The sequence below is a fragment of the Colletotrichum higginsianum genome, chromosome 5 (genome assembly GCF_001672515.1).
Source record: "Colletotrichum higginsianum IMI 349063 chromosome 5, whole genome shotgun sequence".
Lineage (NCBI taxonomy): Eukaryota > Fungi > Ascomycota > Sordariomycetes > Glomerellales > Glomerellaceae > Colletotrichum > Colletotrichum higginsianum.
This window is the reverse complement of record NC_030958.1, coordinates 1,285,169-1,311,231: the sequence shown is the minus strand read 5'-3', so window position 1 is coordinate 1,311,231 and position 26,063 is coordinate 1,285,169. Positions and strand designations below refer to the sequence as shown.

At 54.7% G+C, this 26,063-nt stretch overlaps 11 protein-coding genes across 11 annotated transcripts; 6 read left to right on the top strand and 5 right to left on the bottom strand.

The window, feature by feature from the left end:
* Positions 1-513: 513 nt before the first annotated feature.
* CH63R_07336 (FAD binding domain protein) lies at positions 514-2,016 on the top strand (the record flags this gene model as incomplete). The annotated part of the gene is made up of 1 exon (XM_018302311.1): positions 514-2,016. One exon carries the CDS (start codon positions 514-516, stop codon positions 2,014-2,016), a length of 1,503 nt encoding a protein of 500 aa, XP_018157089.1.
* A 336-nt stretch (positions 2,017-2,352) lies between these two features.
* On the bottom strand, positions 2,353-3,404 carry CH63R_07335 (Metalloprotease MEP1; the record flags this gene model as incomplete). Its single annotated transcript, XM_018302310.1, has 3 exons — positions 2,353-2,437; positions 2,498-2,855; positions 2,921-3,404. 3 exons carry the CDS (start codon positions 3,402-3,404, stop codon positions 2,353-2,355), a joined length of 927 nt encoding a protein of 308 aa, XP_018157088.1.
* A 2,382-nt stretch (positions 3,405-5,786) lies between these two features.
* On the top strand, positions 5,787-6,838 carry CH63R_07334 (Methyltransferase; the record flags this gene model as incomplete). Its single annotated transcript, XM_018302309.1, has 5 exons — positions 5,787-5,883; positions 5,946-5,983; positions 6,077-6,114; positions 6,195-6,332; positions 6,406-6,838. The coding sequence occupies 5 exons, from the start codon at positions 5,787-5,789 to the stop codon at positions 6,836-6,838; spliced, it is 744 nt and encodes a 247-aa protein (XP_018157087.1).
* A 1,057-nt stretch (positions 6,839-7,895) lies between these two features.
* CH63R_07333 (Sir2 family protein) lies at positions 7,896-9,535 on the bottom strand (the record flags this gene model as incomplete). The annotated part of the gene is made up of 2 exons (XM_018302308.1): positions 7,896-9,307; positions 9,382-9,535. 2 exons carry the CDS (start codon positions 9,533-9,535, stop codon positions 7,896-7,898), a joined length of 1,566 nt encoding a protein of 521 aa, XP_018157086.1.
* A 1,837-nt stretch (positions 9,536-11,372) lies between these two features.
* On the bottom strand, positions 11,373-13,231 carry CH63R_07332 (ATP synthase F0; the record flags this gene model as incomplete). Its single annotated transcript, XM_018302307.1, has 6 exons — positions 11,373-11,656; positions 11,766-11,970; positions 12,050-12,476; positions 12,533-12,665; positions 12,716-12,829; positions 12,883-13,231. The coding sequence occupies 6 exons, from the start codon at positions 13,229-13,231 to the stop codon at positions 11,373-11,375; spliced, it is 1,512 nt and encodes a 503-aa protein (XP_018157085.1).
* Positions 13,232-14,596: 1,365 nt separating this feature from the next.
* On the top strand, positions 14,597-15,353 carry CH63R_07331 (NUDIX domain-containing protein; the record flags this gene model as incomplete). The annotated part of the gene is made up of 3 exons (XM_018302306.1): positions 14,597-14,629; positions 14,703-15,036; positions 15,115-15,353. 3 exons carry the CDS (start codon positions 14,597-14,599, stop codon positions 15,351-15,353), a joined length of 606 nt encoding a protein of 201 aa, XP_018157084.1.
* A 24-nt stretch (positions 15,354-15,377) lies between these two features.
* CH63R_07330 (NUDIX domain-containing protein) lies at positions 15,378-16,394 on the bottom strand (the record flags this gene model as incomplete). The annotated part of the gene is made up of 2 exons (XM_018302305.1): positions 15,378-16,115; positions 16,170-16,394. 2 exons carry the CDS (start codon positions 16,392-16,394, stop codon positions 15,378-15,380), a joined length of 963 nt encoding a protein of 320 aa, XP_018157083.1.
* Positions 16,395-16,784: 390 nt separating this feature from the next.
* Positions 16,785-18,347, bottom strand: CH63R_07329 (Homoserine O-acetyltransferase; the record flags this gene model as incomplete). Its single annotated transcript, XM_018302304.1, has 1 exon — positions 16,785-18,347. One exon carries the CDS (start codon positions 18,345-18,347, stop codon positions 16,785-16,787), a length of 1,563 nt encoding a protein of 520 aa, XP_018157082.1.
* A 481-nt stretch (positions 18,348-18,828) lies between these two features.
* On the top strand, positions 18,829-20,026 carry CH63R_07328 (uncharacterized protein; the record flags this gene model as incomplete). Its single annotated transcript, XM_018302303.1, has 2 exons — positions 18,829-19,531; positions 19,581-20,026. 2 exons carry the CDS (start codon positions 18,829-18,831, stop codon positions 20,024-20,026), a joined length of 1,149 nt encoding a protein of 382 aa, XP_018157081.1.
* A 1,083-nt stretch (positions 20,027-21,109) lies between these two features.
* CH63R_07327 (uncharacterized protein) lies at positions 21,110-21,495 on the top strand (the record flags this gene model as incomplete). Its single annotated transcript, XM_018302302.1, has 2 exons — positions 21,110-21,427; positions 21,463-21,495. The coding sequence occupies 2 exons, from the start codon at positions 21,110-21,112 to the stop codon at positions 21,493-21,495; spliced, it is 351 nt and encodes a 116-aa protein (XP_018157080.1).
* Positions 21,496-22,869: 1,374 nt separating this feature from the next.
* CH63R_07326 (Mg2+ transporter) lies at positions 22,870-25,745 on the top strand (the record flags this gene model as incomplete). Its single annotated transcript, XM_018302301.1, has 7 exons — positions 22,870-22,999; positions 23,053-23,216; positions 23,292-23,706; positions 23,868-24,217; positions 24,271-25,083; positions 25,165-25,646; positions 25,730-25,745. 7 exons carry the CDS (start codon positions 22,870-22,872, stop codon positions 25,743-25,745), a joined length of 2,370 nt encoding a protein of 789 aa, XP_018157079.1.
* Positions 25,746-26,063: the final 318 nt, after the last annotated feature.

Sequence of the window (26,063 nt, the reverse complement as noted above, 5' to 3'; positions counted from 1 at the left end):
TGAGAGATATGCTGCGAAAACCAGAAAGCATCACCGATTCACCATGCTAACTTTGTCGTCCGAAAACTCAAAGGCAACACTCACACTGACATCCGGCGTATCGTTTTGAGCTGGCAGGGATCGGCCGGTGGCGATATTGACGGCCAATATGGAGTCCTTGATAACCTGCGCAGTGGGTCGTCGTCGAGTGTTGTTGAAACTAGGTACTCATAGTAGACTTGAACCAGCCCTCACTCAACCTGCCAGGGAAGAGTTGCATTCGGAGCCCTCAAACTTGCCGACGACCTCCTTTCCGAAATTGGACATCAAACACCGCAGATTGAACTTCCTCGACGTCTACTGCCGATCAGACTCGGCATAACGAAAGAGCTTGGATTTCCGGCCAGCTGCTATAAATACCTTTATGGCCCCTCGTTCCAACATCTCACCATATCCGCATCATCACCACCATCTCCTTCTCACAGACTTGCGTTCCATTTCTGACTGCCATCATTAAACATCACCCGCGGCAACATGGCCACCCAAGAGACAAAGCGACAGGTCATCATCGTTGGAGGTGGCATCACAGGCCTTACCTTGGCCCTGATGCTGCAAAATCTAGGCGTCGACTATTTGCTTCTCGAGGCGTACGGCACGGTAACGCCCAACGTTGGAGCGAGCATCGGTCTCTTCCCCAACGGATTGCGGGTGCTCGATCAGCTGGGCTGCTACGAAGACATTCTGAGTAAGGCACAACCGGTTGAGGAGATGATCACCCGAGACAGTGCCTCTGGAAAGCGCATCATGACCCGCAAGACAAGAGCTCTCATCACCCATCGTCACGGGTACCCAAACATGTTCATGGAGCGCTATGAGCTTATATGCGTGTTACATCAGCACTTGAAAGAGAAGGATAGAATTCTCGTCAACAAGAAGGTGAAGCGGGTGGAGAGCTTGGAGGATGGAGCCCTGGTGTACACCACGGACGGCTCAGTGTTTGAAAGCCAGGTTGTCGTGGGCGCAGACGGTGTGCGCAGCACAATCCGGCAGGAGATGTGGAGGAACGCGGACGACAACAACGACTCGGCCGCGATCCCTTCGGTCGACAGAGGCAACATCCCCTGCGAGCACGCCTGCATCTTTGGCACGGCGAAACCGACGCCGGGTGTGGCGGCCGGCGAGGTCGTCGGCGCAAGCGGCGACGGTACCGTAGCCGGCTGCATGGGCGGACCCGGCGGAGAGGTGTTCGTGTTCTGGTTCTGGACGCTGCCCGAGTCTCGGCGGTCATGTCCGATCGACGACATCCCGCGCTTCGGTGACGAAGACAAGCGACGCGAGTTCAAGCGCGGCGCCGACGCCCTCGTGGCCGACAACGGCCTGCGCTTCCGCCAAGTTGCGGACAACCTGGAGTACAGCGGCGTCACTGCCCTTCCGCACTTTGTGATGCGGCGGTGGCACTACGGACGGATCATCATCATCGGCGACGCCGCCCACAAGTTCAACCCCCTCGTCGGCCAGGGCGGCAACAGCTGCATCGAGTCGTGCGCCTCGCTCGCCAACGCCCTACGGGAACAAAACCTCGCCGGCCGTGCGTCTTGGGAGCTGCCCAGGCTCACCGAGGCTTTCGTCGCCGTCGAGAGCCAGCGCGTCGAGCGTCTCGCCGACATGGTTGAGAAGTGCCAGGAGGCCATGCGCGCCTCCGCCTGGAACACGTGGAAGGGCCGCCTGATACACAAGTACCTCGCGCCTCTTCTGCCGATAGCCACGTGGCTCAACTTCTACAGCGAACAGATCGCCGGTGGCCTGAGTTTGAACGGCGCCAGCCCCCCGTCATCAGACCACGCGTGGCCATACAGCGACGAAAAGAATGTGGAGGACAAAGAATCCGCGCCGAGAAGAACCAGCATTTCTGCCACGTTGCCCGTCGCTGCTATCACTGCCTTGTTGTTGGCTAGAGTGCTCCATCAACAGAGCTTGCTTGGGGGCTCAGCGCTCTTCTCTCGAATGATGGGAGCGGTTTCGGGTTATTGGCAATAAGGCACTCCGCATCGCGGTATAGCGAAGTTCTGATAGGCATTGTCCAAGAGGTTGTCCAGGATTTCAGCCGTCAGATTTTGTTGTAGGGGTCTTATAACTGGTAGCTTTCTTACTTCTTCCAACCCAACCACCAACCTGTACATGCGTAAGAGATTCAGGTTTGGAGACAAGAGGGCCTATTATAGACAGGTTTGCTGGAAACAGAGCACAGGTTGAAATACAAGATGAGGTGGTACAGACAAGGACCTGAAGTGGAACCAGTTCTCAAATACCGAACCCGACGTCTTTCCCCCTGTGTATAGAAGGTGGTGTCGGGTCTTACTATGGCCACGCCAATTAAGAGATGACCTTTGCTGAAAGTCGCAGCGTTTCCCACATGCTATGCATGCGCAGTTTCTGACCCTCGGTGAACTCGTTGTAGCTGGAATCTTTGATTTAGCACTCATCCAAACCCTCGAGAACAGTCATTCCATGAGCTTACCAAGAGTCATCAGAGTAGTCCATGTAATTGTGAATAGGGTCTAGGCCAGGGACATCGGGACAGGAGTCCTTGCCTATAGGACATCCTGTCGTGTCAACCTGAGCGGCAGGTGTATCGTCGACAAAGTCGCCGCTACCCTCACAAGTGTAGCCTTGAAAGACGTGCAGGAGACCGAACCAGTGTCCCACCTCATGGATCGTGGTGTACCCAAGGCCGACCCGCTCGAATGGACCGTTGGGAAGACTGTCGGCGTTGATCCCACAGCCATCCTCGCGGAAGTTGACATCGTCAAAAGTGCGAGTCACGTTGTCCTGTGGCAGTGTGCACGATCCCCAGAAGTTCTCGAGCATATCGGTATCTAGTAAAGCGCAGGGGCAGTCAGAGCCCGCTTACGCCCTTGAGATCTTACGGGGTTCTACTCACAAAAGTAGAGGTTAATTGCATCGTAGCCTCCTTTTCGGGTCCTGGTCAGAAAGTCTTTCTTAGCGGCAACCTGCTGGCTGGTGAGAGGCCAGCTCCCAGTGGCGAGAAAGTCGTCGACTGTCCGGGAGGCAACTGTCTCATCCCGCTGAATGTTGATGTCGTAGTTTGCGTATACGTCGCGGAGTAGCGCAAACTGCTTGTCGAGGGCCTGGTCCGAGATGTAGTCGCGCTTGGCCTCCGAGCTGACCGTGTGGAAATGCACCTTGACGTCGATCGTGGGAAGGCCGTTGCTTGAGCTATTGCTGCTGCTGCGGGCACCCAGCTTCATGGCGGATTCCAGGGGCTTGAGATCAGAGACCGTCTTCACGAAACTCTTCGAGACCTGAGTCGTACCGCACCGATCTGGTGTCTGATTCCGCCCAGGAATCGAACGCGGCACTCCGGCTGCAGCCAGCGTGGCAAAGACAACGGATTTTAAGAGCATTGTAAGTTGAACGGGAATATTGAAACGATAGAGGTGGAAGGCTTGACTACCGCCTGTACGAACACACGTTTCGAGGCCTTCTGCTTCTTATCATTCACAATGATTCGACGACTTGGCATCGTGTGATTTCCCCTCGGCTTATAGTACCCATAAATCGGACATGGATTAGCTCGTACTGGCATTCTTGTTGATGAGAAAGGCGCTCGTATACCCCTTTCTTATTGTCACCTTCCTGTAATGATACTAGTGTAGCTGAACAGACTCCAGTCTTAAGGCCCAGTTACCCGACATGCGAGAGCACGCTCAGGCCTATACGAGATATGCGAGAAATACGGTGTTGGCTCTCTAAAATTAGTGTTAGTATGGATTCCAATGGATTGGCATCCCACCGGCTTGTCAAGTACTCAACGCCACGAGGCAACTTCTCCTAACTCGGAGCTTTGCCGAGGTACCAAACATGATAGGCCTATTAGGTCTTGTATCGAATTTTTCTTAGTGTTCTAGGAATAAGAATCCAGAACCTCAATCTACAATCGAAAGAGCGTTGTTGGTTAACACATGCTATTGATCTTAGTCTTGAAGGACTGAGAGCGTTGGCAGATTGTTGGGATTTCATCGGACGGTAGCCCGGCGTTCGATCCAACCTAAAGCCCAATTCTTCCTAGGATTATATCGTAGTGAAACGAAGTTAAGAACGCTGCACTTGTTCTTCTTATGCACAAATCTATTGTGTATAACATTATACACGACTTCACTTCTCTTAAACCGGCGGCTGGAATGCGAGAAGGCTTCAAGCGAAGTAAGACCCCGTCCCATCGTCTGGCTATCGCACAGCTGGCAATAAATTAAGCCCGGAGACTTAGTTCTCAGAACTGCAACAGTACACAAGGCGTCTCCAACCAAAGCAAAGCCTAGTCACAAGAAAAGATGCCGAAGTCTGCAAGGGACATACCAGAGAATCAGAAAAGAAGCCCTAGCAAGTCCGGACGCAGTGATAGTTTGAGAACGGAAGGCTGTTCAGACAACACGCTCGGCTTTGGGATCCAGTCTAGAGAGGTATCACTGCTAGAAGCCAAAGTGTCAGTGTCAGCAGAAATCGCAGTAGTGGTTGCATGATTGGTCTTCCGTGACGGGATGGGACGGAGGTGGCGGGCACGGCGATGGAGGTGCATGAAGACAGCAGCTAGCGAGGACGTTGTCTCGCAAGGCTCGGGTCTCGGGGAACTCACTGATGCTGGGAACGGCAATGAAGCTGAAGTTTGACTTAGCCGATGGGTAAGAAAGGAAACCGAGCTTAGACTCCAGGGAATCTTGTGTGCATTTTGAGGAAACATTATGGCTATTACGCTCAGCGTATGAAATCACATAGTCCATCATAGGCTCTTGTACTATAATATCCATTGCTTGATTGATTGACTCTGGACGTTTTCAACTTGGTCAAGTGGTGTCAAGACCATGCGAATTCCCAGCATCAACAGAGCCTATTGGGGCGGAGAGATTTTAGACAAAACGGGCTCTTACAAACGCAAGCCACATGATAAGAAACGGATAAATCTGAGTGGCTCCGCGGAAATTTCAGAAAGCTTGCACAATTGCAGACGAGGTACGGATACACACACACACCAACGCCCAACGTGGGCGGCACAGCATACATCCAACGGCAACCAAACGGCTTAGCAACCAACGTCACGCTATTACTCCCCCCCCCCCTGCCCCTGTCCACAGAGAAAAAGGGGAACAATTCTTCCTCGGCCTGGGGGACCAAAAACCCCTCGTCATCCACTGCGTTGTCAACGTTCCCCTAGTCCCCCCGGGAATTCATACCATTGCTTGCCTTTTCCCAGTCAATCATGGCCGACTTGTTCGCAGCCTCCGCCGCAAACGTGGCTGCCGGCGCTCCACCGGCGGCTGGCCCACCCCATCCGCCGCCTCCCGACCTACTGGGCCCTATCGAGATTGAAGACGAGGGCATCGTTGGTTCCCCGTCGTCAATGGTTCATTGGGGCTGTGAGGTTGACGTGAACGTGATGCCAGGATACCGACGAGCCGATCGTGACTGACGGGCAAATGTACAGCCCCCAGGAGACCCCAGAGGTGTTCATTCCAAAGCTGACCCGCCAGCGCCAACTACACCGTTTCACTGTCATCTAGCGTCGTGAACTATCCGATGGAATACGGGCGTCGGTATCACGCTTTCCGGCCTGGCGGTGAGTTCCAGCCGCGTTCATGTCTGCGCTTCGTGACTCCTAGTCTGACCCTCCAATCACAGCGTACAAGTTTCCCAACGACGATGTCGGTCTCTGCTACTTCCGGCTATGGTCCTTTCTAAGCCAGCTAATTACTCCGCAGTTTGAGTTGGACAGGCTCGATCTCGCCCATGCTATGATGGTCAAGGCAATTGGCAATAGACTGTACCGCGCCCCCGTAAGGATGGAGCAGGCCCACCGCATCCTAGACATTGGGACGGGCACCGGAATCTGTGCACACCGGCTCTCGGCCCCCTCACTTTTGACCGCTATACTGATGAGACTTGTGTGATAGGGGCCATAGCGATGGGAGATATTTATACAAACGCCGAGGTAAACCCCACACGCCTTGGATCTCGGTGGTCCATGAATCCTCGGGACAATGGATGCATGAACCAAGATTTCTAACAAACATTGCGGCCGTAGATAACTGGTATTGATTTGAGCGCCATCCAACCACAATGGTAACAGCCCTCGCTTTTGATGAGGTTTCTCGGTCTAATTTCATGGAATGAAAAGCGGCTTCTGATGCTTCTCTCTCCAGGGTCCCCTACAACGTCAGATTCGAGGTAGACGACATCGAAAGCCCCTGGATAGAAGGCAGAAAATACGACTTCATCATGTGCAGATACATGGTGGCTTCGATCAAGGATTGGCCGGGCCTCGTCGATAACATTTATGAGTGAGCCTCTTACCCCTTCAAAGGGCGCGACGCGTCCCAACGAAAAACAACATTCACTGAACAAAGACAAAAGTCACCTGAACCCCGGAGGTTGGGTCGAGTTCCAGGACGTCACCACCAAATTCTACTCTGTCGACGGGACCTTCACGGACGAGCACGCGACGGCGCGGTGGATGGACAGCTTCTCGGCAGCCTGTCTAGCCATGGGTCGCGACACAACCGTGGCGCCGCGGCTTGGGGCCATGCTCGAGGACGCCGGGTTCGAAAACACGCACTCGGAGTGCATCAAGACGCCCCTCGGTCCATGGGCCAGGGGCGGGCATTTCAGGGAGCTGGGCATGATGAACTTGGTCCTGACACTCGACGGCCTGGAGGCCCTGTCGCTGAAGCTGTTCTCCGAGTTACTCAAGCGGACGGAGACCGAGATCATGGCGGAGCTTGCGGCAGTTCGTACCGAGCTCACGACCTGCAGCGGCGGCGCGTTCCACGCCATGTTCGACATGTGAGTATCCCCCCCTTTTTTTTGCCCTGGCCTCCTGGGCTGTGGATCCGTTTGACTTGCGACTGACTGGTGGTGAATGACGCAGCTACGTTGTATATGGACAGAAACCCCTTACGGCTGAGTCCGAGTCCGAGTCTGAGTTTGAGGAATGAGTTTTGTATTCGCGCACAGAGATTTAGCCGGAGTGAGGCAGTGGACGTGTCTCGAATACCAGTTTATCCCGTGGGTGGTGGGCAGCGAGGGTCGATCGATAGTTGGAAAACAGTCAGAGCCTGCTTCTGATAGGCATCTTTTGAACGATGTGCCCTTGCACGGCGTATGCCACTCATGTTCGCCTTGCGGGACGGACGACCTTGACGGTTGGACCTGGTGTTTTGTGTGGACGCTCTGCAAATGCTCGTCCTACACATACAAAGCGGACGTCCCCGGTCTTCTCCCGTCTGGCTGTTTGATGTCTCCGCGTAGTCTACCGGATCCCCTCTTCCCACGCCGCAGCATCATGTCACGACTTTCACTGACACAACTCCACCACATACGCAAGTAATTGGACACACCCCACGGAATATTTTAGACGAACCTGTTGATTATGCTTGGTTGCATTGGGAGCGGGCAATTGGCCGAACAGGTGGTCACCCGCTTAGGATCCAAAGGTTGTCTGGCACTCTACCAACATAATGAACCGGTAGAACCCCAAAGAGAGATGCCACTGAACTGCCTGACATCACTCCAAATTACGTGACACAAAGTCATAAAGTCCCAGAATGAGGGGTAAGGGAACGGTTGCCGGTCTACTGGTCTCTCGACTGTCACCCCTGTCTCAGGGCAGTTCATCATGAAAGGGGGTTCCAAGAACGGATGGAGTGACTTCCGAAGAGGTGCGCCCGAACGCATGCTGAATTTGAATCACGGTAAATGCAGTCATTGATATATACGATTTGGTGTAGCCAATGCAGTGTGGGTATAGGTGAAGGAAGACTGGCAACCGTCATTGTTGCTAAGTCGTGGTGTCCAAATCGATGAAGGTCAAGGTGGAAGGAATGCTGTAAGAAGATGATGCATCATCATAACTTTGTGCTGCCTGGCGGTGAGCCCTCCTCCTTCTTCTCTGATGGTGTCTCGGTTCGGGTGGTCGTCGAGGGGGCCGTGCTGGATTCGGGTTCAGGGCCGGAGCCCCCTTCCTTCGAGGGAGGGACGTAGCCCTCGGCGTCGACATCCGTGCCCGGAGCGGGCGTCTGCTCATACCGCGACACGCCGGTGAGGGGGTCCTGAGTCTTGGGGTCGTCGTCCTTGATCTCAGCGACGGGCGCCTGGGAGTCAAAGACGATAGCGACCTCGTCGAGCGGGGTGGCCATGCCCTGGACGGCGAGCTGGATCTTCTTCTTGGCCTCGACGCGGAAGTCCAGGGCGTCCTTGGGGGCGCCCTCGGAGCCGTTGACGGTCCTTCCCTCGCGGCCCCGGTCGTCCTTGATGTCGGTGCCGATCTCGGCCTCGCCCTGTAGAGCCTTGGACATCCTCGAGACAACACCTTTGGGGATGCTGCTCTGCGCATCCTCGGTGTCGCTTCCGCCGTCTGGCCTCAACGAGAATCCCACTTCCTCCGATTCTTCCGCGGGCTTCTCGGCGGCCTTGTCGGCGGGTTCTCCGTCGTCATCGTCCAGCCTCAGGGCCGTATCAACGCCCTCGGTGACCCTACGGATCTCCTCCTCGAGATCGTCCTCGCCCTCGTCCGCGGCGGACGCCAGCTGCCTCTCGGCCTCCTTCTCACCAACAATGCCGCGCCAGAGTTCCTCGAGCTCGTCGGCCCAGCCGAGAAGAGCGGCGAGCTTGCGTACGCCGGCATCGCACGCACCCAGCTCCACGACGTCGTCGGCTCTCCGGCCCATCTGTCCCACGCGCTCCCTGTTCAACAGCAAGCGGGGGACCCCGGACCGCGAAGCCTCCGCCAGACCGGCGAAGGGGTAGACCGAGAGACTGGTGCCGAGAACCATGATCAGATCGGCCATGGCGGGCAGGTGGGTGTTGTCCCGGAAGGCCTCGGGCAGGGCCTCGCCGAAGAAGACAATGTCGGGCTTCACGAGGCCGTCGCAAGTGGCGCACTTGGGCACGACCTCGTCCTGGACGTGCTGCTGCATGCGTTCGGCAGGGAAGGGGGTGGCGCACTCGATGCAGCGCTGGGTGGCGAAGCTGCCGTGGGCCTCTATGATCTTGTCGTCGGGGACGCCGGCGCGGCGCTCGAGGCAGTCGATGTTCTGGGTGAAGTTCATCTGCAGCAGGCCCTTCTTGGCAAGCAGGGCGATGAAGACGTGGGAGACGGTAGGGTAGAATTTGCCCGGGTAGAGCTCCTTGGCGAGGTAGTAGAAGGGCTCGGGGTGCTTGCGGAAGTACGATATGTCGAAGACGGCCTCGGCGTAGGGGAGGTTCAGGCGAGCAAGGTTGGCGTAGAGACCGGTGCCAGGGGATCTGAAGTCAGGGACTAGATGTTGTCAGAGGTGGTCCATCTTGCAAGGGAGGGAGGGATGGCGGTGGAAGTGTGTGCGGACGACGTACTGCCTGCAGCGGTGGAGATGCCGGCTCCCGTCATGACGGCGATCTTCTTGACTTGGCCGGACTTGATGTAGTCGGCGATGGCGTCGAGGGTGCGCGCCTGCAGCGTCTTGGGCTGGACGCTGTCGTCCAGCATGGTGGACTCTTCGTTGCCCATCTTGTTGCGCGGGCGGTTCGAGTTGGGCCGGCCCTTGGCGTGTTTGTCGCGGCGTCGGCGTCCTATGATGGGCAAAAGGGGCGGGGATGGCGTGAGGGGGTGGGAAAAGCTGTCGCGCGTCGTTGCTTGTAGAGCCGAGGGAGAAGGGGATAGAGAGCAGACGGGAAGAGGGAGTTTCGAAACAAATGCTGTATGTATGAAGTGCGCGCCTATGGCTGACGATGCATACAAGTGGATTGTTGGATTGTTGGAGTTGGAAGAGGAAGCTGTCTGTCGTCCGTCTGCCTGGTGGCGGCACTCATCTACTCCAATAAAAAATATAGAAAGGAATAAAACGAAAAGAAAAAAAGATATTTGGTCCGTCTCTGTGTTACATCATGCTGCGACCCCTCCCCCTCCACTCTCCCCCGCCATCCATTAGCAGCCCGCCCCAAGCTCTTATCGCCACCTTATCTGCCCTGAGCGCTGGAGTTGGGCATTGCAGTGGCGGGCCGACACCGGGAATAAGAATAAGGTGCTGTTCGTGCGAAGTGCCTTGCGGTCAGCACCCTCTTGATTGGGCCACTCGTCCCTTGTGCACCCGTCCAACCCCACGATTGCCATCATCCAGGCGTCACGCAGCATACATTTCCGACTTGAGAGACGGGACGAGGCATAGCGTTGGGAGTGCAAAGGGGGGGAAGTAGTCGTCGACGACAAGCCTCCATCCCTCAGTTGTGTTAGCAGTCCAAGTGGTCAGCTGCCTCATTGCAGACGCGAGGAGCGCAGTGAGGTTGAGAGGCGCCAGGAGACAAAAACGGCACTTGCATCGAGATGCTGACTGACGTGTAAGTAAGCTCTGAGGCCCTCACTTTTTATCCGTTTTGATTACTTGTGCTTGTTTCTCGGGCTTTTGGACACATTGTCTCTATGGCATAAGCTAGTGACCGGTATATTGACCATCTCGGTTGCTTCTTTTCTCCTATTCAAGAGTCTCATTCATTCCACACGACTTTCGCCTTTTTTTTTTTTCCAACATGAAAAAAGTACGCCTTGTACGGATCCAGAACAGAGCGCAGCAACTAAGAGTGTGGAAAAGGACAGGATTGCGTAAATCAATTGCATGGTTGTGAAGGCAATTGTTCTGTTAAAGACGTTTGTTCTATGTGGTTGCATAAGTGAGAAAACGTGCCGATTAAGAGAGCAAAAACCACGAAGGAAGCGGCATCATTTCATATTCGTTTCAACTTCAGCCAGGTTCAACAAGACACCAGAAAAAGTAGAAACAGTTTCAGATAGGAGATAAAGACAACAGCCACAGCGCAAACGTGTAAAAGGTAATGACAAGTTAGCCAGTCCCACGTGTTGGTTTACAAGGAAACTAAAACTAGTACGTCGACCCTCCCCTGCTTTTGCTCCAGGTCATTCCAAGTCGTTTGAGCTTAATTGCTTATTACCAAAGTGCGAAGTATGGAGCAAAACCACGTCAATTGTAAGTATCAACCGCTCTTGGCAACAATGTGGCGTTATGGCACCCAAGAGGGTAGACCAGATAGTAGCACTCAGACTAGGCTAAGATGTCGTCGGACTGGCCGGACCGGCAGGGACTGGGGTTCATGCAAACGTAGTTGATCTTACCATTTCGCCCGTTTGCCGTTTTCTATCGTTGATCTCGTAAGAAATACGACAATCCAGTGCCCATGAATGAGGGCACTAGTTCCGCAGCCCGCGGGGCCGACTAGTTCAAAGATCAAAATTTCCTAACTTCTTGGATATGACAGCAATAGGGCTTTGCTGCTCCCGTACGTATATTAACTATGCTTTAACGAAAATTCCTTGCCCAGCAGCCGATGAAGATCTAAAGGATCTTATCCCCAGGTAAGCGGTAGGCAAAGGCAATAACGGTGCCGCCAATCGCCATGAGCGTCGCCGCCATGTACGGCAACCCGATCCACACGCCGCCCGCTGCGTTCCCGGCTTTCAGCAAGCCCGAGATGATGGGCGCCGAGACGAGGAGGCTCATCTGTTCCACCCAGCTGATGGCTGTGTTGAGCGTGCCAATCGTGTGCGGCTCCACGACGGCGTTAAGCACTGCTCGACAAATGTTGGTGTAGACAGTGCCAGTCGAGAAGATGATAAGGGCTAGACTTGTGTTAGTGTACGGTGTGCCTGAGGCGAAGGCGGAACGATGGGGGAGGGGTGCATGAGGATCAGGGGGTGGATTTCAAATAGAGAGAGATGGAAACCATACCGGCGATAAGGAACCATGGAGCAAAGGCAATGGCAACCATGAAGCAGCCGAGGGTCAGGAGAATACCCGTCAACCGGACGAGCCACAGGTCGCGGATCAGTGGATGCACGCCCGTCCGCTTGGTGATGTACCAGCCCACCGCCGGGAGGACGGCGAGCAGCATGATCATGTTGGTGACAGTCGATACCGTACCAAGAAGGGTTGCCTATGCTCTCATTGTCAGCAAAAGTTCCGCTGTTTTTCATGCACCATGGAATCAACCATTCGGTAACGGGGTCACTCACCTTTGCCCAAGACCAACCAAACAGGTTGTGGACGTACTGCGCCATGATATCCGTCTTGACGTACTTGACGACAATCGTCAGGTTGAACCCTGCCACCAGACCAATGACCCTGCGGGATCTGATGAGAAAGTTGTAGACATGGCCCATGTCGTTTTTCACCGCAAAGACGATCTGCTCCTTGAGTGTTCGCTTGCCATTGGCGCCATCTTCGGACCGGTGAAGCGTTTGCTCGACCTCCTCGTCGGCGGCCCGCCGCAGCTCAAGCGTCTCGGGAATGAAGGGAGGTAGACACGTTCCGAGAATTAAGAGAACCATGCCGATGGTGAGAGGGAGCCAGGGGTTCTTGCTCAGCAGATAGGCGCTGAGGGGGGCGACGAGGAGCTCTCCCCCGAGCACGATTGCTCCGATCTTGTAGTAAACAGCCGTCCTACACACCGTCAGTAACGTGTTGCCATCACAGGGAGGAGGCCAGCTCGATCTTACAGGCTAGATATGGGGACCACGTCGGATATCATGGTCCATGTCATGGCTTGGACCATTCCCGTACCCCCACCGATAAACTGGAAAGCAGCTCCGAACCACACGGTCCAGAGGGGAAGGACGCCGGGCCATAAGACTGGGCTCATTTAGTAATGCCTCAAGCCCGTTACACCGACTAGGACTTACGCGGTTGCAGCATCCACAGAAACTCCAGTGTGATGCCCAGCATGGCTAAAGATAACACTGGCCGGCGGCCATACTTGTCGGCAATGACGCCGTATGGGATGGCCGTTAACAGCGCTATATTCGACATCAGCCCGGTGTTGCCAAAAGGACGAGAAACCAGGACTCACGCGCCACGCAATCGAACGAGGCTTGCCAGCCCTTGATCATCGCCAGCTCTCCCTGGATTAGCGCCGTCTTGCAGACATTATCTTCGTCTTTTTGCGAGATGATGTGGTCGGGGTAGTGTTTGCGGCAAATGATATCCTCCATGAGCTGGTAGGATGGTGGGATCTGGAGATAGGCACCGATTTCAAGAAGGAGGATGAATGACATTGCCAGGACAATGACCTTGATCTGGTAGGCTCTGCTTGGGGCGAGGGTTGGCGGCAGGTCGTGGGCCAACAGAGGCGTCTCCTCATCGGGGTTTCTCCTCCCCTCAACGTCACCATCATGGTCAGTGTAGTGGGTTGGCGCCATTTTCGAGAGCCCCTGTCTCCCTGTCTTTGTCGATGACTGGAAACAGCGAGAGCTGTGACAATGTGTTTCGGGAATCGTGGACGGGTTGAAACCACAAGAGGTAGAGGCTCTTTTGAGATCTGGATGCTTAAGCGTCTAGCACTCCCTCGGCGAAACAACGTGACGCGAGAGACATGGACTCCGCCACCCGTCCAGGAGAGGAAGGTTGTTAAATGGCACATTCGAAGCGCCAACCAGTCGGTGCCCTCTTAGGCTATGATGGATCCGGAACCCTGCCACTGACCCAGACGAGCCGGCCGACCCTTGTGAGGGAGGACACTGGGGTGCAGCCAATGCGAGTCAGCCCACTAACCTGACGTTGCAAATGACTCCTTAATCTTGACATGCCATGACTTGCAGCAGCAGCTTATCGCACTTTCGCTAATGGTAAGAGTCAGTCAGACCGTTGGTTGGAGCCCATAAAGGTCAAGCGTTGCGATAGTCGGCGCTGGACGGCGATTGGGCTAGGTCCTGAGCGGTTCGGTAATCAGGACCGAACCACACGAGATTGATTTCGTATGCAATCGGCACGCAACGTCAGCGTGCCACGTCCTCTGTTTGCTGGGTCGGTTAGCCAAGCGACGCGAGTCCTGTGTATTCGCGGACCTGACGACTCGTACCATCGTTGAGATCGACAACTGTCTCCATCAACATGGCACATGTCGCACCATCTCTTCTTCATCGTCCCAGGCTATTCAGTATGAACTCTGTTCCTGAGGGCAGAAAACCCAACGACAGTGAGGTTCGTCCCGTAGTTCGGATCGCTGCGCTGTTGGTTTTCCCCCCTCCATCACGAGTCGGCGCTTTGTCTTGACCAGGGGTCCCATGAACGTGCCGAGATTTGGAACTGTGGCCCCAAAGCTTAACCGGTACTGGCGTGGGTAAACACTGACAAGCGGTGATCAGTGACGCGACAGAGATCCATTGTAATGGAACGCCAGATGATCTCCGTTTCGGACCGAGGTCGTTTCCAAACATTGGGGGGCCATACAGCGCGGGTGTTTAGAGTCATGTGGCCAATGTCCCGTCGCATGGGACGTAACGACTCGGGATGTACAGGTATTGATAGTTGAGTTTTAACTCGAGATGTCAGTCGACTCAAAAAGCACGATTCGAAAGTGTATCAGGAAGTGACCAGGAGGAAAGGTTCGGGGGGTTGATGCATTGTTTCCAAACGATGACTAAGTTGTTTGCGTCCCTGGCCGCATCCAACGGCGGGGTACGTACTGCTCTCCGCCTTGCGACAGACAAAGCTACCCCGCCAGTCCACTGAAGCTCCTGTCGCCAACTCACCTTCATCACCGATATCGCATTACCTCACACACAATGGCTGCCAAAGTGACCGCCACCAGCCCTCTGGTAATTCCCCTCGACCCCCCAGCTTTCATGCCTTTGTCTATTGTACTGAAACCCTTGATTCCCCCAACAACAGTCCGAGGACGAGGCCCGCTGGATCAGGCTCGTTAAGATCAACTACAAAGACCAAAACGGCCAGGCCCGGACCTGGGAGTCGGCCGAGCGCCGCACGCGGCCCAAGAACGGCGAGATCGACGGCGTCGGCATTGTCGCCATCCTCGAGAAGCCCACGGGGCCCGAAATCATCCTGCAGAAGCAGTACCGCCCGCCCATCGACAAGGTCACAATCGAGGTCCCCGCTGGGCTGGTCGACGAGGGCGAGACCGCCGAGGAGGCTGCCGTGCGCGAGCTCAAGGAGGAGACGGGGTATGTCGGCAAGGCGTCCGAGACGACGCCCATCATGTTTAACGGTATGTTATCACCTCCCCCCTCCATGTTTTGTTTCCGGTTCCGTGCAGATCTTGTACTGACTCGCCACTACTCCCCAGACCCCGGCTTCTGCAACACCAACCTCCGCATGATCCACGTCACAATCGACGCCTCCCTCCCCGAGAACCAGAACCCCAAGGCCGAGCTGGAAGAGGGCGAGTTCATCGAGGTCTTTACCGTGCCCTTGACCAACTTCTGGGCCGAGTGCGTCCGTCTTGAGGCAGAGGGCTATGCCATCGACGCCCGTGTAGGAACCATAGCTGAGGGCATAGAGCTAGCCAAGAAATTCAAGCTGTAATCCCGCCTTCGTGTCCTTTTCGGTTCATAACTTGCCCTCACGTCGGAGCCCCTCCCATAGGGCCAGCGCCGCGAGACACTTGGCATCCCTTGCGCCCTCGCGCCAGAGATCCTTCATGGCAACGAGCTTCAGCGTGATCTTCTCGCCGTGATCCCTCAGCCCCGTCAGCTTGCCGCTCCACTCCTTCAGCTGCCCGCGCGGGATCCTCCGCTCGTGGCTGTACAGCGTGACGAACTCGTCGCACCCGCCCGCGGACGGGTACATGGCCTCTGCCAGGCCCTCATCGGTCTCGTTGCCCGCCGACTCGCCCGCGCCGGCGAGCTCGCTGAGGCATGCAAGCTTCGACTCGTGAATCTCAAGGCCCAGCTCCTCCTTGATCTCCTTGGCCGCCGCGCCGGCGAAGCTGCCGCTGTCATCGACCATGCCGGCGGGCAGCTCCACGAAGGAGAGGCTGCCGACGGGCACGCGCGGTTGGACGGTCAGGACGACGTAGCGCTCGTCGCTCTCGGGTGGCACGTCGTCAGGGATGAGCATGACGAGCATTCCAACACTGGGACCACGGAGGAAGACGCTGGCCGGAAGACCCTCGCCGGCCCTGTTCTTCACATCGGCTGTGATTTTTAGAAAGCCCACGCGACCGGAGCCGAAAATGTCGAATGCCTGAACCGTGATGGCATGGAGTTGGTAAGGGTCCGGGTGGAACGGGTGATTCTCGTTCTTGGCTTGTAGGCTCAGGGAATTGGCGAGGCCCTTGACCCAATTCTGGTGTCTGAGTCAGTGCTTGAAACGTGACGATGACCAGGGATGCCATCATACCTGGAACGGTCTGAAAGCCAGCAATTGTTCTTCCGACAGGCCGTTGGGTAGCTTGACCTGCAGGCCGCTGTCTTTCAACGTGATGGTGGACATTGTGCGGGTGGCACGAAACGGGCAAGCAGACGAGGCGCGGAAATGGGGAGACTTCTGTCGCGGGTAGCTCAGGATTGGCGTGGTTTTAAACGTTGTTGCCCTTTGACGAATGAAGAGCGCGCCTGGTCTCATGTCTTTTCCTGCAGTATGTGCCTTGTGGTGAGCCTTGGGGTGAGCCTTGTGGTGAGCCTGGTGTTGAGGCAAGTGAAGGGTTGACGTCAGACCAATGAGACAGTTCGGTGGGGACGGGCGTTTCCAGCTTGAGTGGCCGATGGATCACATCACACCCTGTAAGTTCCAGCAAGAAAGTGTAGGAAACACCACAAACGATGGAATTAAGCCCATGCCTAGGGATTTTTACTTTTCAGTACGGAGTTAATCTTGCAAAGCATGCTTTTTCTGCCCAAACTCTGTACAACGTGGCGTATGCAACTTTCCGCGCAATTACTTTTCCCTTCCCCGCAACCTTACTGCCCACTAGGTTCGGCTTCCTGGTGTTATCGTTCCAGTTCATGATTTCATTCACCCAAGAAAGTTCTTCAGATTTCCACCAATATTCTTCAGGTCCAACAGGAATGTGTCGTGGCCAAAGAAGCTCATCTCCTCACTCAGCTCATAGTGCGCCACGTTCCTGTTGCCCGCGAGCTTCAGAGCCTCGGCGACTTCTCTCTGCTGCCACGCCGGGAATAGGATGTCGCTCGTCACCCCGATGACGAGGGCCGGGGTGTCCCTCAGCGGAGCCAGACCCGCGATGAGGTCTTCGGGCGGCCTAGAGGACACCTCGATTGGCTGGTCCGCCGCTCCGGCGTTGGATTCAGGCTGCTCCACGTAGGGCTTCTCAGGCAGCGTGAGACTGCAGGCTGCATCGTTGCGCGCGGGAGAGGCTCCAGACTGAAGAAGCTTCTCGCGTTCTGCCCTTCTCGTGCCGGCAGCCACCTGGTTTTCGCGTCCAAGGTCGAACAAGTCCATAGCCTTGCTGACATACAGCAGACTGTTGGGATCGTACGTCAAACAAAACTTCTCGCCTGCGTGGTCCAGATACGTCTCGATCAAAAAGTCGGGGCACAGCGCCGGGGGTTTGCTGGGGTCCGCCCTCCGCCTGCCGAAACGCTGCTCCCATTCGGGACCTGATCGGTATGTGACCGTCGCGATCTCTCGTGCAAGTTTCATACCGGCGTGGGGCGGCACTCTGCCGTAGTAGAAACCCCTGTTCCAGTTGGGGTCCATCATCAGCACCTGGCGTTGCGTGTGGCGCATCGCGATGCTGTACGGATGACTCCTGGCGCAACCGCTGATGGACACGATCCTGCCCACGCGGTCGGGGAAGAGAACGCCGGCAGCGAGCGACTGCATGCCGCCCATGCTGGATCCAACACTGGCATAGAGTTTGTCCACACCGAGCCCATCAAGAAGACGGAACTGTGCCCGCACCATATCCTCCATGGTGAGGATTGGGAACCTTGTTGCATACCGCTGGCCGTCCGCGGGGTCGATGCTGCTCGGTCCTGTTGACCCATAGCAGCCTCCGATGACGTTCGTGCAGATGACGTGATATTTATCCGTATCCAGGGCCAGCCCCGGTCCGATGAACTTCTCCCACCAGCCAGGCTTCGGGTTGCTCTCTGTTGAATGCGCATGCGACGATGCCGACAGGCCGGTGTGGAGGAGGATGACGTTCGACTTGTCGGCATTCATCTCTCCCCAAGACTCGTATGCGATGTCGAACTCGGGCAGGACGCCGCCCCAGTCGAGCAGGAGAGGGTCTTTGCAGTGGTATGTTTCCGTCGCACCGGCTGTGTAAGAGGGCTCGGGGCCGCTCGACTCGAATCTTGCCTCGAGGGTCGCCGATCGATTCTCGAGGGCGTCCAGACATGGGAATGCCATCGCGGGGTTTGATGCATCGCCGGGGCTGTTCGAGGCGGCCTTGCGGGCCGGCTTGGAGGTGAATCGGCGGGTGCATTGCCGGCTGCCAAGAGGTGCCGCGGCGGCATTGTTGGAGCTCCGAAATACGGAGGGAGCTTGGGTGCGTGAAACCGGCGTGCGGGCCTGGCGCAGGGCCGCTGAGGCCAGTCTCTGACACTTCATGACGGCACTTTGGTAATTGGAGATATGGAGATGTCAGAGATCACAAAAAGCTCAAGATTGCCCCTCGGGACGCTTTGCGACAAGAAATATCCAGGCCGTCGGCTACCGGTTTGTAAGCTGGAGCTCTCTGGCGGCGAGGGCACATTGTCGGCTCTCGGTGGTTAGCGATGGTGTAATTTCACGTGGAGATAAGCGATGCGCTAGCTTATCGTGGAGCCAGTTGCAGGGGTATTTGTGCTGCCGTGCGACTTAACCAATCGTGGCCCATGTTACCCCACTGACGTCAGTTTAAAGTCTACTTATCGGTGGCCAGACCTCCGTGCACCGACCCTGAAGACAGTTGTGGCCAGAGCTGACGTCGCCTCCACACGTAACTTGCCTTGCCCGGCTGTGCAACACGAGATCCCTACGAAACCATTGTCTAGTATCCCGGCATCCTTTACCCCTCTTTCTCCTTTGCAATCGAACATATTTCGCGTACATGTCATTCTTCTCCTTCTTGCAACAATACGCCGGACCTTTAGCAACTGTGGCAGCCGGTGCTTTGATCGCGAAGGTCGTCAGCAACATGCAGTCAGATGTGCAGGTTCATAAACCTGCTTCTCGGGTGACACAAGAGCCAGGCAACTATAAGCCTTCTCCCACCGATGTGTCTGTTGTCAGGATCATGCTCGAGAAAGCATCAAAATTGCCGCCAGAAATCATGGACATCATCGTCGACGAAGCCCAATACTGGGCGCATTCGGAGGCCAGCATTTACCGCCGTGCCGACTCCTTCCACGATGCCCTTCGCGTTGTCGGCACAACGCAAGATGAGAACAAGCTTCTTCTGCGCTGTCCGCCGATCGGCTTCCGCGACTACGAGAAGGTCGGCCTGGCGTTCAAGACCGCGCCTCTTCCACCCAAGTCTGGCGACGGGTCCCCCGTTACAGAACCTCTCCGCAACCTGACCCTGCTCGAACCCACCTCAAGCCCCACAGAGGTGGTCTCGGAGGCTCCGAGAGAATACTTTACCGGGTCGATGGACCAGCCGCCTATGCTAACCCACCCCGTTCGGAAGATCGTCTTCAAGATTCGCAGCAAAGACCAGGGTTGGGGCAGCACCGTCGGAGACAGAGACTCCTACCGAGGATCCTGGTCGTGGTTCGAGGTGGGCCTGGAAAAGTTCGACAAGGACCGAACATGTAAGCAAGTGCCCAATCTAGGGAGTAACGTCTGATACTAATGATGCAGGCGATGGCTCTTGTAAGACATCTGCTCCGGCCGGAAACTCCGAAAACGCGACGACCTCCGGGACGACCTCTGAAGGCGACGAGTCAACACTCTGCACGTGCGGCCTCCAATCGATCTTTCCCCCCGTCGAACAGACATCCCGCGGACATCTGGCATACCACCACAGCTTGCATCCGCTCGACAACCTCAAGATCCTAAACAACAGGACTGCGCATAAAGAGTTCATGGATCATGAGGTGGTCTGGTCCTGGACTGATGACATTCACCCCCTTTCCCCCGAGGCCGACCGGCTGGTTGAGATCGGCCGTGGTCGCAGTACTGGGACCGGCAAGTTCGTTCACAGTCTGAAGCTGGGCGATGTTATCACGGTGTGGGGCAAGGCGAGATTCGGCGGCTGGGCCAACGTCGTCGAGAGCGTCAAGGTCGAGATTTACTGGGCTGCTTGAGTCATTGACGGATGTTCTGGCTGCGGCAGTTGTTGCTAAGTGTCTGTAATACCTGGAGCGCAGTCCGCGTCTGAAAATAAGCAAACGAGATACGAATGTCATGCGAGATGTGATTTGGGAAAGGTTCTGATAGGCACCTGGGGGGCTACCCCTCGGTGGATTCATGTCTTGTAGTATCTTTCGGTTTTGGTTGATCTCCGCTTTTGCCTGGAGTACACATGGCGAGAAAGCGTGGCTGTGGCCGGTACCGGCAAAGGACCGCCGAGGCCGCCTCGATGCGGAGCCGAGCGGAGCCGGCGCGGAGCGGGCTTGAATGACCCACATGTTTCTGTCTTCAAAGTCTTGGAGTTACTTAGTGTTGCTCCCTTAAATGGCTTGGGTTTATCTTTCAAATGAAATCTAAAATTTCCAAACGTCCAGTGTCTTTCTAAATTATCTTGTAGTCATTGAGTGAGCACACACACATATGATTCTTGAAATGTCGAGTGAGAAAACAGCTAAAACGAAGGCTGATGTTTGTCATCCTGCGTCCCGATCCAGAACGCACACTTGGGCACCCCAGGGGTTTTTTGACCAGACCAATCAGAGAGGGGAAAGAACCCCGAATCGGCCAAACTTGAGTAAGAAACAAACATGTCAAGTCACCACATCTAACACTTCGACGAGTGCCTCTGGATTCTACTAATGACACCCGTCCCAACTTTCCATGTGCTGTAACAGATTCCGTTCAGTGTATCACCTAGCCTACAAACTTTATTACTCGCACAAGCTGTTAGACTCGTCGCTCATTCTGTGATGACCACATATGCACTTCTTGCATGATGCAGCCTGACGTGTTCAGCAGCACTAGCAGGCAAGTCACATAAAGGCGCAGTAAGTAGTAAGTACAAAACAGAGCCAATCCCAGCTTACAACCGCTACCTCCTTTGAAAAACCCCTCTCCAGCTGCTTATCAAGACAAGGCTGTGAGACAATTGACGGTATCTATTTCCCGCGCTCGCCATCTCTTGCTAGAGTCTCGAATAACGTCGTCTGATCTCCTCCTCGCCGGGCTTTTTCTTCAGCCAACACCTCTTGCTTACCATGTCAACTCTATACGTGCCGCCTACCGTCGAAGAGGACGCCCGAGAAGACAAGGCTCGATCAGGCGACGAGGTACTCGATGAGGAGATCAAGAAACATGATAAGAATACTACTGGACAAAAGAAATCCGAGAAGATCCCAATCCCAGAGCCCACGAAAAAGGAGAAGTTTCCATCAAGCACCGGTGAACGGCCTGAAAATTCGTTAGAAGATGACCACCGCCATAATGACGCAGAAATGTTTGGCCATAGTATCACGCTCAAGGACGCAGTCGGGAGGAAGTTCAAGTTTCCTTACGAGATGGTGAAACTTTGGTCCGTGAGTTGGCCCCGGCAAACCCCTTTTTCGTTTAGATCTATTTTGGTGTTGCGAGAGCTTACGCGTGACAGGGTATGGAGGAGTTGATCAACCAGGCTTTCATTCACGTCGATATTATCGGGCCACATGTGCAGGAAGGACATTACGATCTCATTAGCCCACAGGGTGTAATTGTGCTGCCTGCTACATGGGAGCACTTTGTTCGGCCTGGCTGGGTCGTGGAGATGAAGATGTGGCCAATGGATGCAAGACCGGGGCCACGCCCGCCACTGAAAAGTTTCCACGCCATGCGTGGACATTCAAAGATTCCTCCACCGCCAAACTGGAATCGAGCACACAGCAAGCCAATGATGATGCCTGCACCCTACCCCAATCCTCACCTCCCGCCCCCCGGATGGAATGGGCCGTCGAGTCAGACTACAAAACCTATCAATGTAGGGTCAACCAAAAGGCAACATCCCCCCAAATTTCAATTTCCAATTGAGCCTCGACCAGTTGAGGGTACAGATAATCGACATATTGCGCCACCCAATCTAGTAATGGTCACAAGGAGAGGGCCTCGTCGACGTATACTCGCCAACGAGATGATGCCTAACCAATCCGTACCACGGAACGCTGCTGACCATTCTCTTAATCTACGCTCCAAGAAGAAGCATGCTAAGTCGGAGCCCTCTGACTTATCATCAACTACATCAAGTTTGACAAGCTCATTCAACTCATCCTCTGCGAGCTCTGGAGAGAGCCTCTCTAGCACAACGTCTACGAAGGAGGAAATTGCGCGTCAATTGATATCGGAAAAAGGATTGATAGTTACATGTGCCGTCTCCAGCAGACCGCTTCGACGGCCTACGACAATTTTTAATGCTGCCAAGACAGTCTGTACCCCGCCAGACGTCCTGGAGATGAGTGCGGCTCGGATATACCGAGATGGGTTTGAGAAGATAGCTTTCACGACTTTGGAGCTTGTGAAGCAGCGTGCAGAAATCGCACCCCCGAGCAACGATAAAATACAGGTAGGTGCTAGCGCGATGACATGGAAGTAAGTGCATAGCTGCGGTGACCCAACTCTTCACCAGACTGACCAAGCTGGGATTTAGACATGTGACGAGACCGGTCATGAATCTACAGGATTTCGAGGTAGGTGCCGAAGCAGAAGGATGTCTTGTAACACAATCTAACCAGCCCAGGACATTTCGAGGTTCGACTTTGGAGCTGATGATTCCATGAGGAGTGCAGTGGACCAACTGTTAGTTTCCATCAGGAAGAAGAAGCTAGACGACGATTGGCATATAAAGCCTGGAACGGTCTTGAGATGTGACACGAAGCCGGACGAGACGTCTCCTGCGTCCGTTACATTCATCTCTGTGCCCTGTATGTACGCGGATTTGTTCAAAAACACACTGGATAAGTACAAAGGGAGCGGAAACTGCTTCCCTCGCCGAATGCATGACGCTTTGAGCCGGTTGGGTTCGGCCGAGCAGGATAGGAGGCAACACTTCCACCAGAACGAAGGTCGGAGCAAGAACCAGGTTCTCTGGATAGGCCAGATATGGATGATAGTCGGTGGCTCCAGTAAGCTCTTTTTGGTCCGATGGAATGACGAGGATGCTGACGATTGTTTCTAGGTCTTATCACCTACGGCACTGTCTCTAGAGAAGTTCTGGAGGGAGACAGTATTGCCATAAGGGACCAAAAGTCGAACAATGAGAAAGAGGATCGGGTCATTCAGATTATGGACGAGAATCGAAGGCTCTTTTACCTCCCGGTCGAAAAGTGCAAGAGTTTCTATGTAAGTCTGGCTCTCCCCATGTAGATCTCTCACTGCGGGATAGAACATCCTCTTTCACTAACATCTTGCCGATAGGAGCTGGAGACTTCCACCAGGGATAGGATTAGCCGACCCGAACAGGGCATAAACCATTACGATCTAAGCTTCTATTTGCCCAGCGAAGAGGTGCTGACGGCCTCGAGATGGTCCAGCTTACTGAAGCTGGACGATGTTCCTCTTCTCAGGGTTTCTATCGAGCCCTTTTCCGACCCTGAGTCAGATTCAGCGACTAGCATGGCAAGTAGAAAGAGTGGCAAGTCTTCGAAGCCCTTCAGCGCAAAGGAGGTCAAGATTAACTCGGACATTTCTTTGGATCTTGAAACTGACACCAACCGTCGGAAACACAACATAGATGATGCCACATCGAAGTCGAGCAGATTTTTTGACTTCAGCTTGTCCCAATCTATGAACAAGTTCGTAGACTTTGCCTTCGTTGAGGAGGGTGCGTCAAGTGAGTTTCTCGGGAGTCGATCCATAAATCACCAACAAATATTACGATGAAACTGAGTAGTGCAGGTTCGCCAGAAGACGTTCCACAGCTGAACGTCAAGGTACCCCCCTTTTTCGACTGGAAGCCAAGAGATGGAATGGCAACAACGAAATCCTCCGCAGACAGATTCAGAGAAATATTGAACGAGGTCGAGACGGACCTGTTGCAGATTTACAAATACCAGCACTCGAAAACCAATGTCGTGATTCAACAGGTCTATGATGCCTTCGGCAGCAACATCTACGAAGAAGCTGCGCAGCAAAGCTTTGAGGATTTCAAACTTCGACGAGCATCGCACGCGGTCGACGGTGTTAGGGACCCCAGAGGCCCGGAAACGTCACGCACCAAACTGAGCACACTCACGGAGAACTTCTTCAAGGTCTCGGTCCCAGCTCTCCAGGCATTTGTCGTACACGACTTCAATGCTTCGCTTATTCTGAAGTACTTCGGCGGACTCGTCAATGTGATGACGGTAAGTTCTCACAAGCGTGTCGATGTAAAGCAGACGTGGCTGAATCATCGCAGGATCCAACGTCAAGTGAGCTGCTAAGCAGGTTCAACGAAGAGATGGAGCCTGACGACGACCATCACTCTAACGAGGAGTCGAAACAGAGATGGGTCATATCCAGGGACTTGATAAAGCAAGCGGACCTGAGATTCGTGCTGAGTTCCAGCACCGACCAAGTACAATGCCCTGATTGCGAACGGAGCACTATATATTCGAGTCCGGACAAGGGAGTCTCTCATCTTCGAAAAATGCATCTAGTCGGGGCCAAGACCGACAGGGTGCTGCGGGATTACATTTTCCCTTTGCCAGCCGCCGTTGCTGAACGACTGGAAGAAGAGGTTTGCGAGCTTCTCGTCTTCGGCCGCAACACGCTTGCATCCACACTACGAAAACTAGTTGCCATACAGAGCGGGGTGGTTCATGACGACAGGTTCCGAGGCTCGGAACGGGGAATCCCATACTATCTCGTCGAGGCTTTCAAGCTCATCGTCCTCTTCGTTTGTGCACTTCCGGAGGCTCTCCACGAGCTGCGATGGTTTTATCACGACTTTGACTGCTCCAAAACGACGCAGAACCTGGTCTCGCAGAAGGTCCTTCAGCAGAGAAGAGCGATTGATAGGCTCGGAGAGTTGATGAGCGACCTAATCCGTAAGGCGGAGCGAACACTCGTTTCACCTACCAATCCAGCCAAGAAGAACAACGCGGAACATTTCATGACTTCGGTCGGGATCCAATATCTCTCACTTCAGATCATGTTCAATATGTTTCGAAGGCCCATTTCCAACCGGAAGAAGGCATCGGAACTGTATGCGGCATACGCAAATAATCTTGTTAGTACAACCTCTGCTGGTTACTTCTCTGTGGGAAGAAGATTCGCGGATGAGACTGACTTGAAATTTCTGATTACGTAGGGGTCCGAAATTCAACGCAACCCCTACAAAAGGCAGATTCTTCGAATCGGCGCCCTTAGCAGCGAGTTGAATCTCCTCAAAGATGTCGTAGAATTGCAGAGGGGCTGCTTTGACTGTTTCGCCGCCTTAATATTGCCAGAAACAACCCACCCATTGTTGGCCAAGCAGCTAGACAGACACGTTCTCTTCGAGATCGAGGAAGGACTGCTTTCCGAGTTAGTCCAGGCCGTGAAGAAAGAGGATGAGAATCTGGACGGAACGCTGGAGCTCTGCAACGGGCTCAAGGGCCTCGTAGGCGAGCTGACGGAGATCATGGCGGACGACCAGGGGCGGGCCGTGTTTGTCTTCACCGTCGTTACCATCACATTCCTGCCGCTCAGCTTCGTAGCGTCGTATCTGAGCATGAGCGGCGGGACGGACGGCCTCGGGATGGAATGGGGCGACGTGCAGGCTCACTTCTGGATGGTCGCGGGACCCTTGACGTTAGCCGTTGCCACGTTTTGCTTCTTCGTCGCTGGGAGGGGTACGATTCGAAAGATGCTGTCCAGGCCAACGCATCCCGCAGTCACGCAAAAGGGTGATGCCGAGGATTCTGACACTACGGGGGAAAGCAACGAAGGCCACAAGTCAAGATGGCCGAGATGGATGAGAGGAAGACTCGAGGGGCGGAGAGGACGTGATTCTTCTTCGAGCGACACAGACTCGTCATCTAGCGATGAGATACGGCCTCAGATACATAGGAGGAGTAGACATGGGCATAGGTAAGGCTAGGTATTGTTTTGTGTATATACTGTGAGTAGTAACAGGGACAACCCATAAGCCGCTCAGTTCGTCAACATACTCATCCGCGAGCTGAAAGATATCCAAATGCACTGCAAAACGGTCAGTAAATGTGTCAT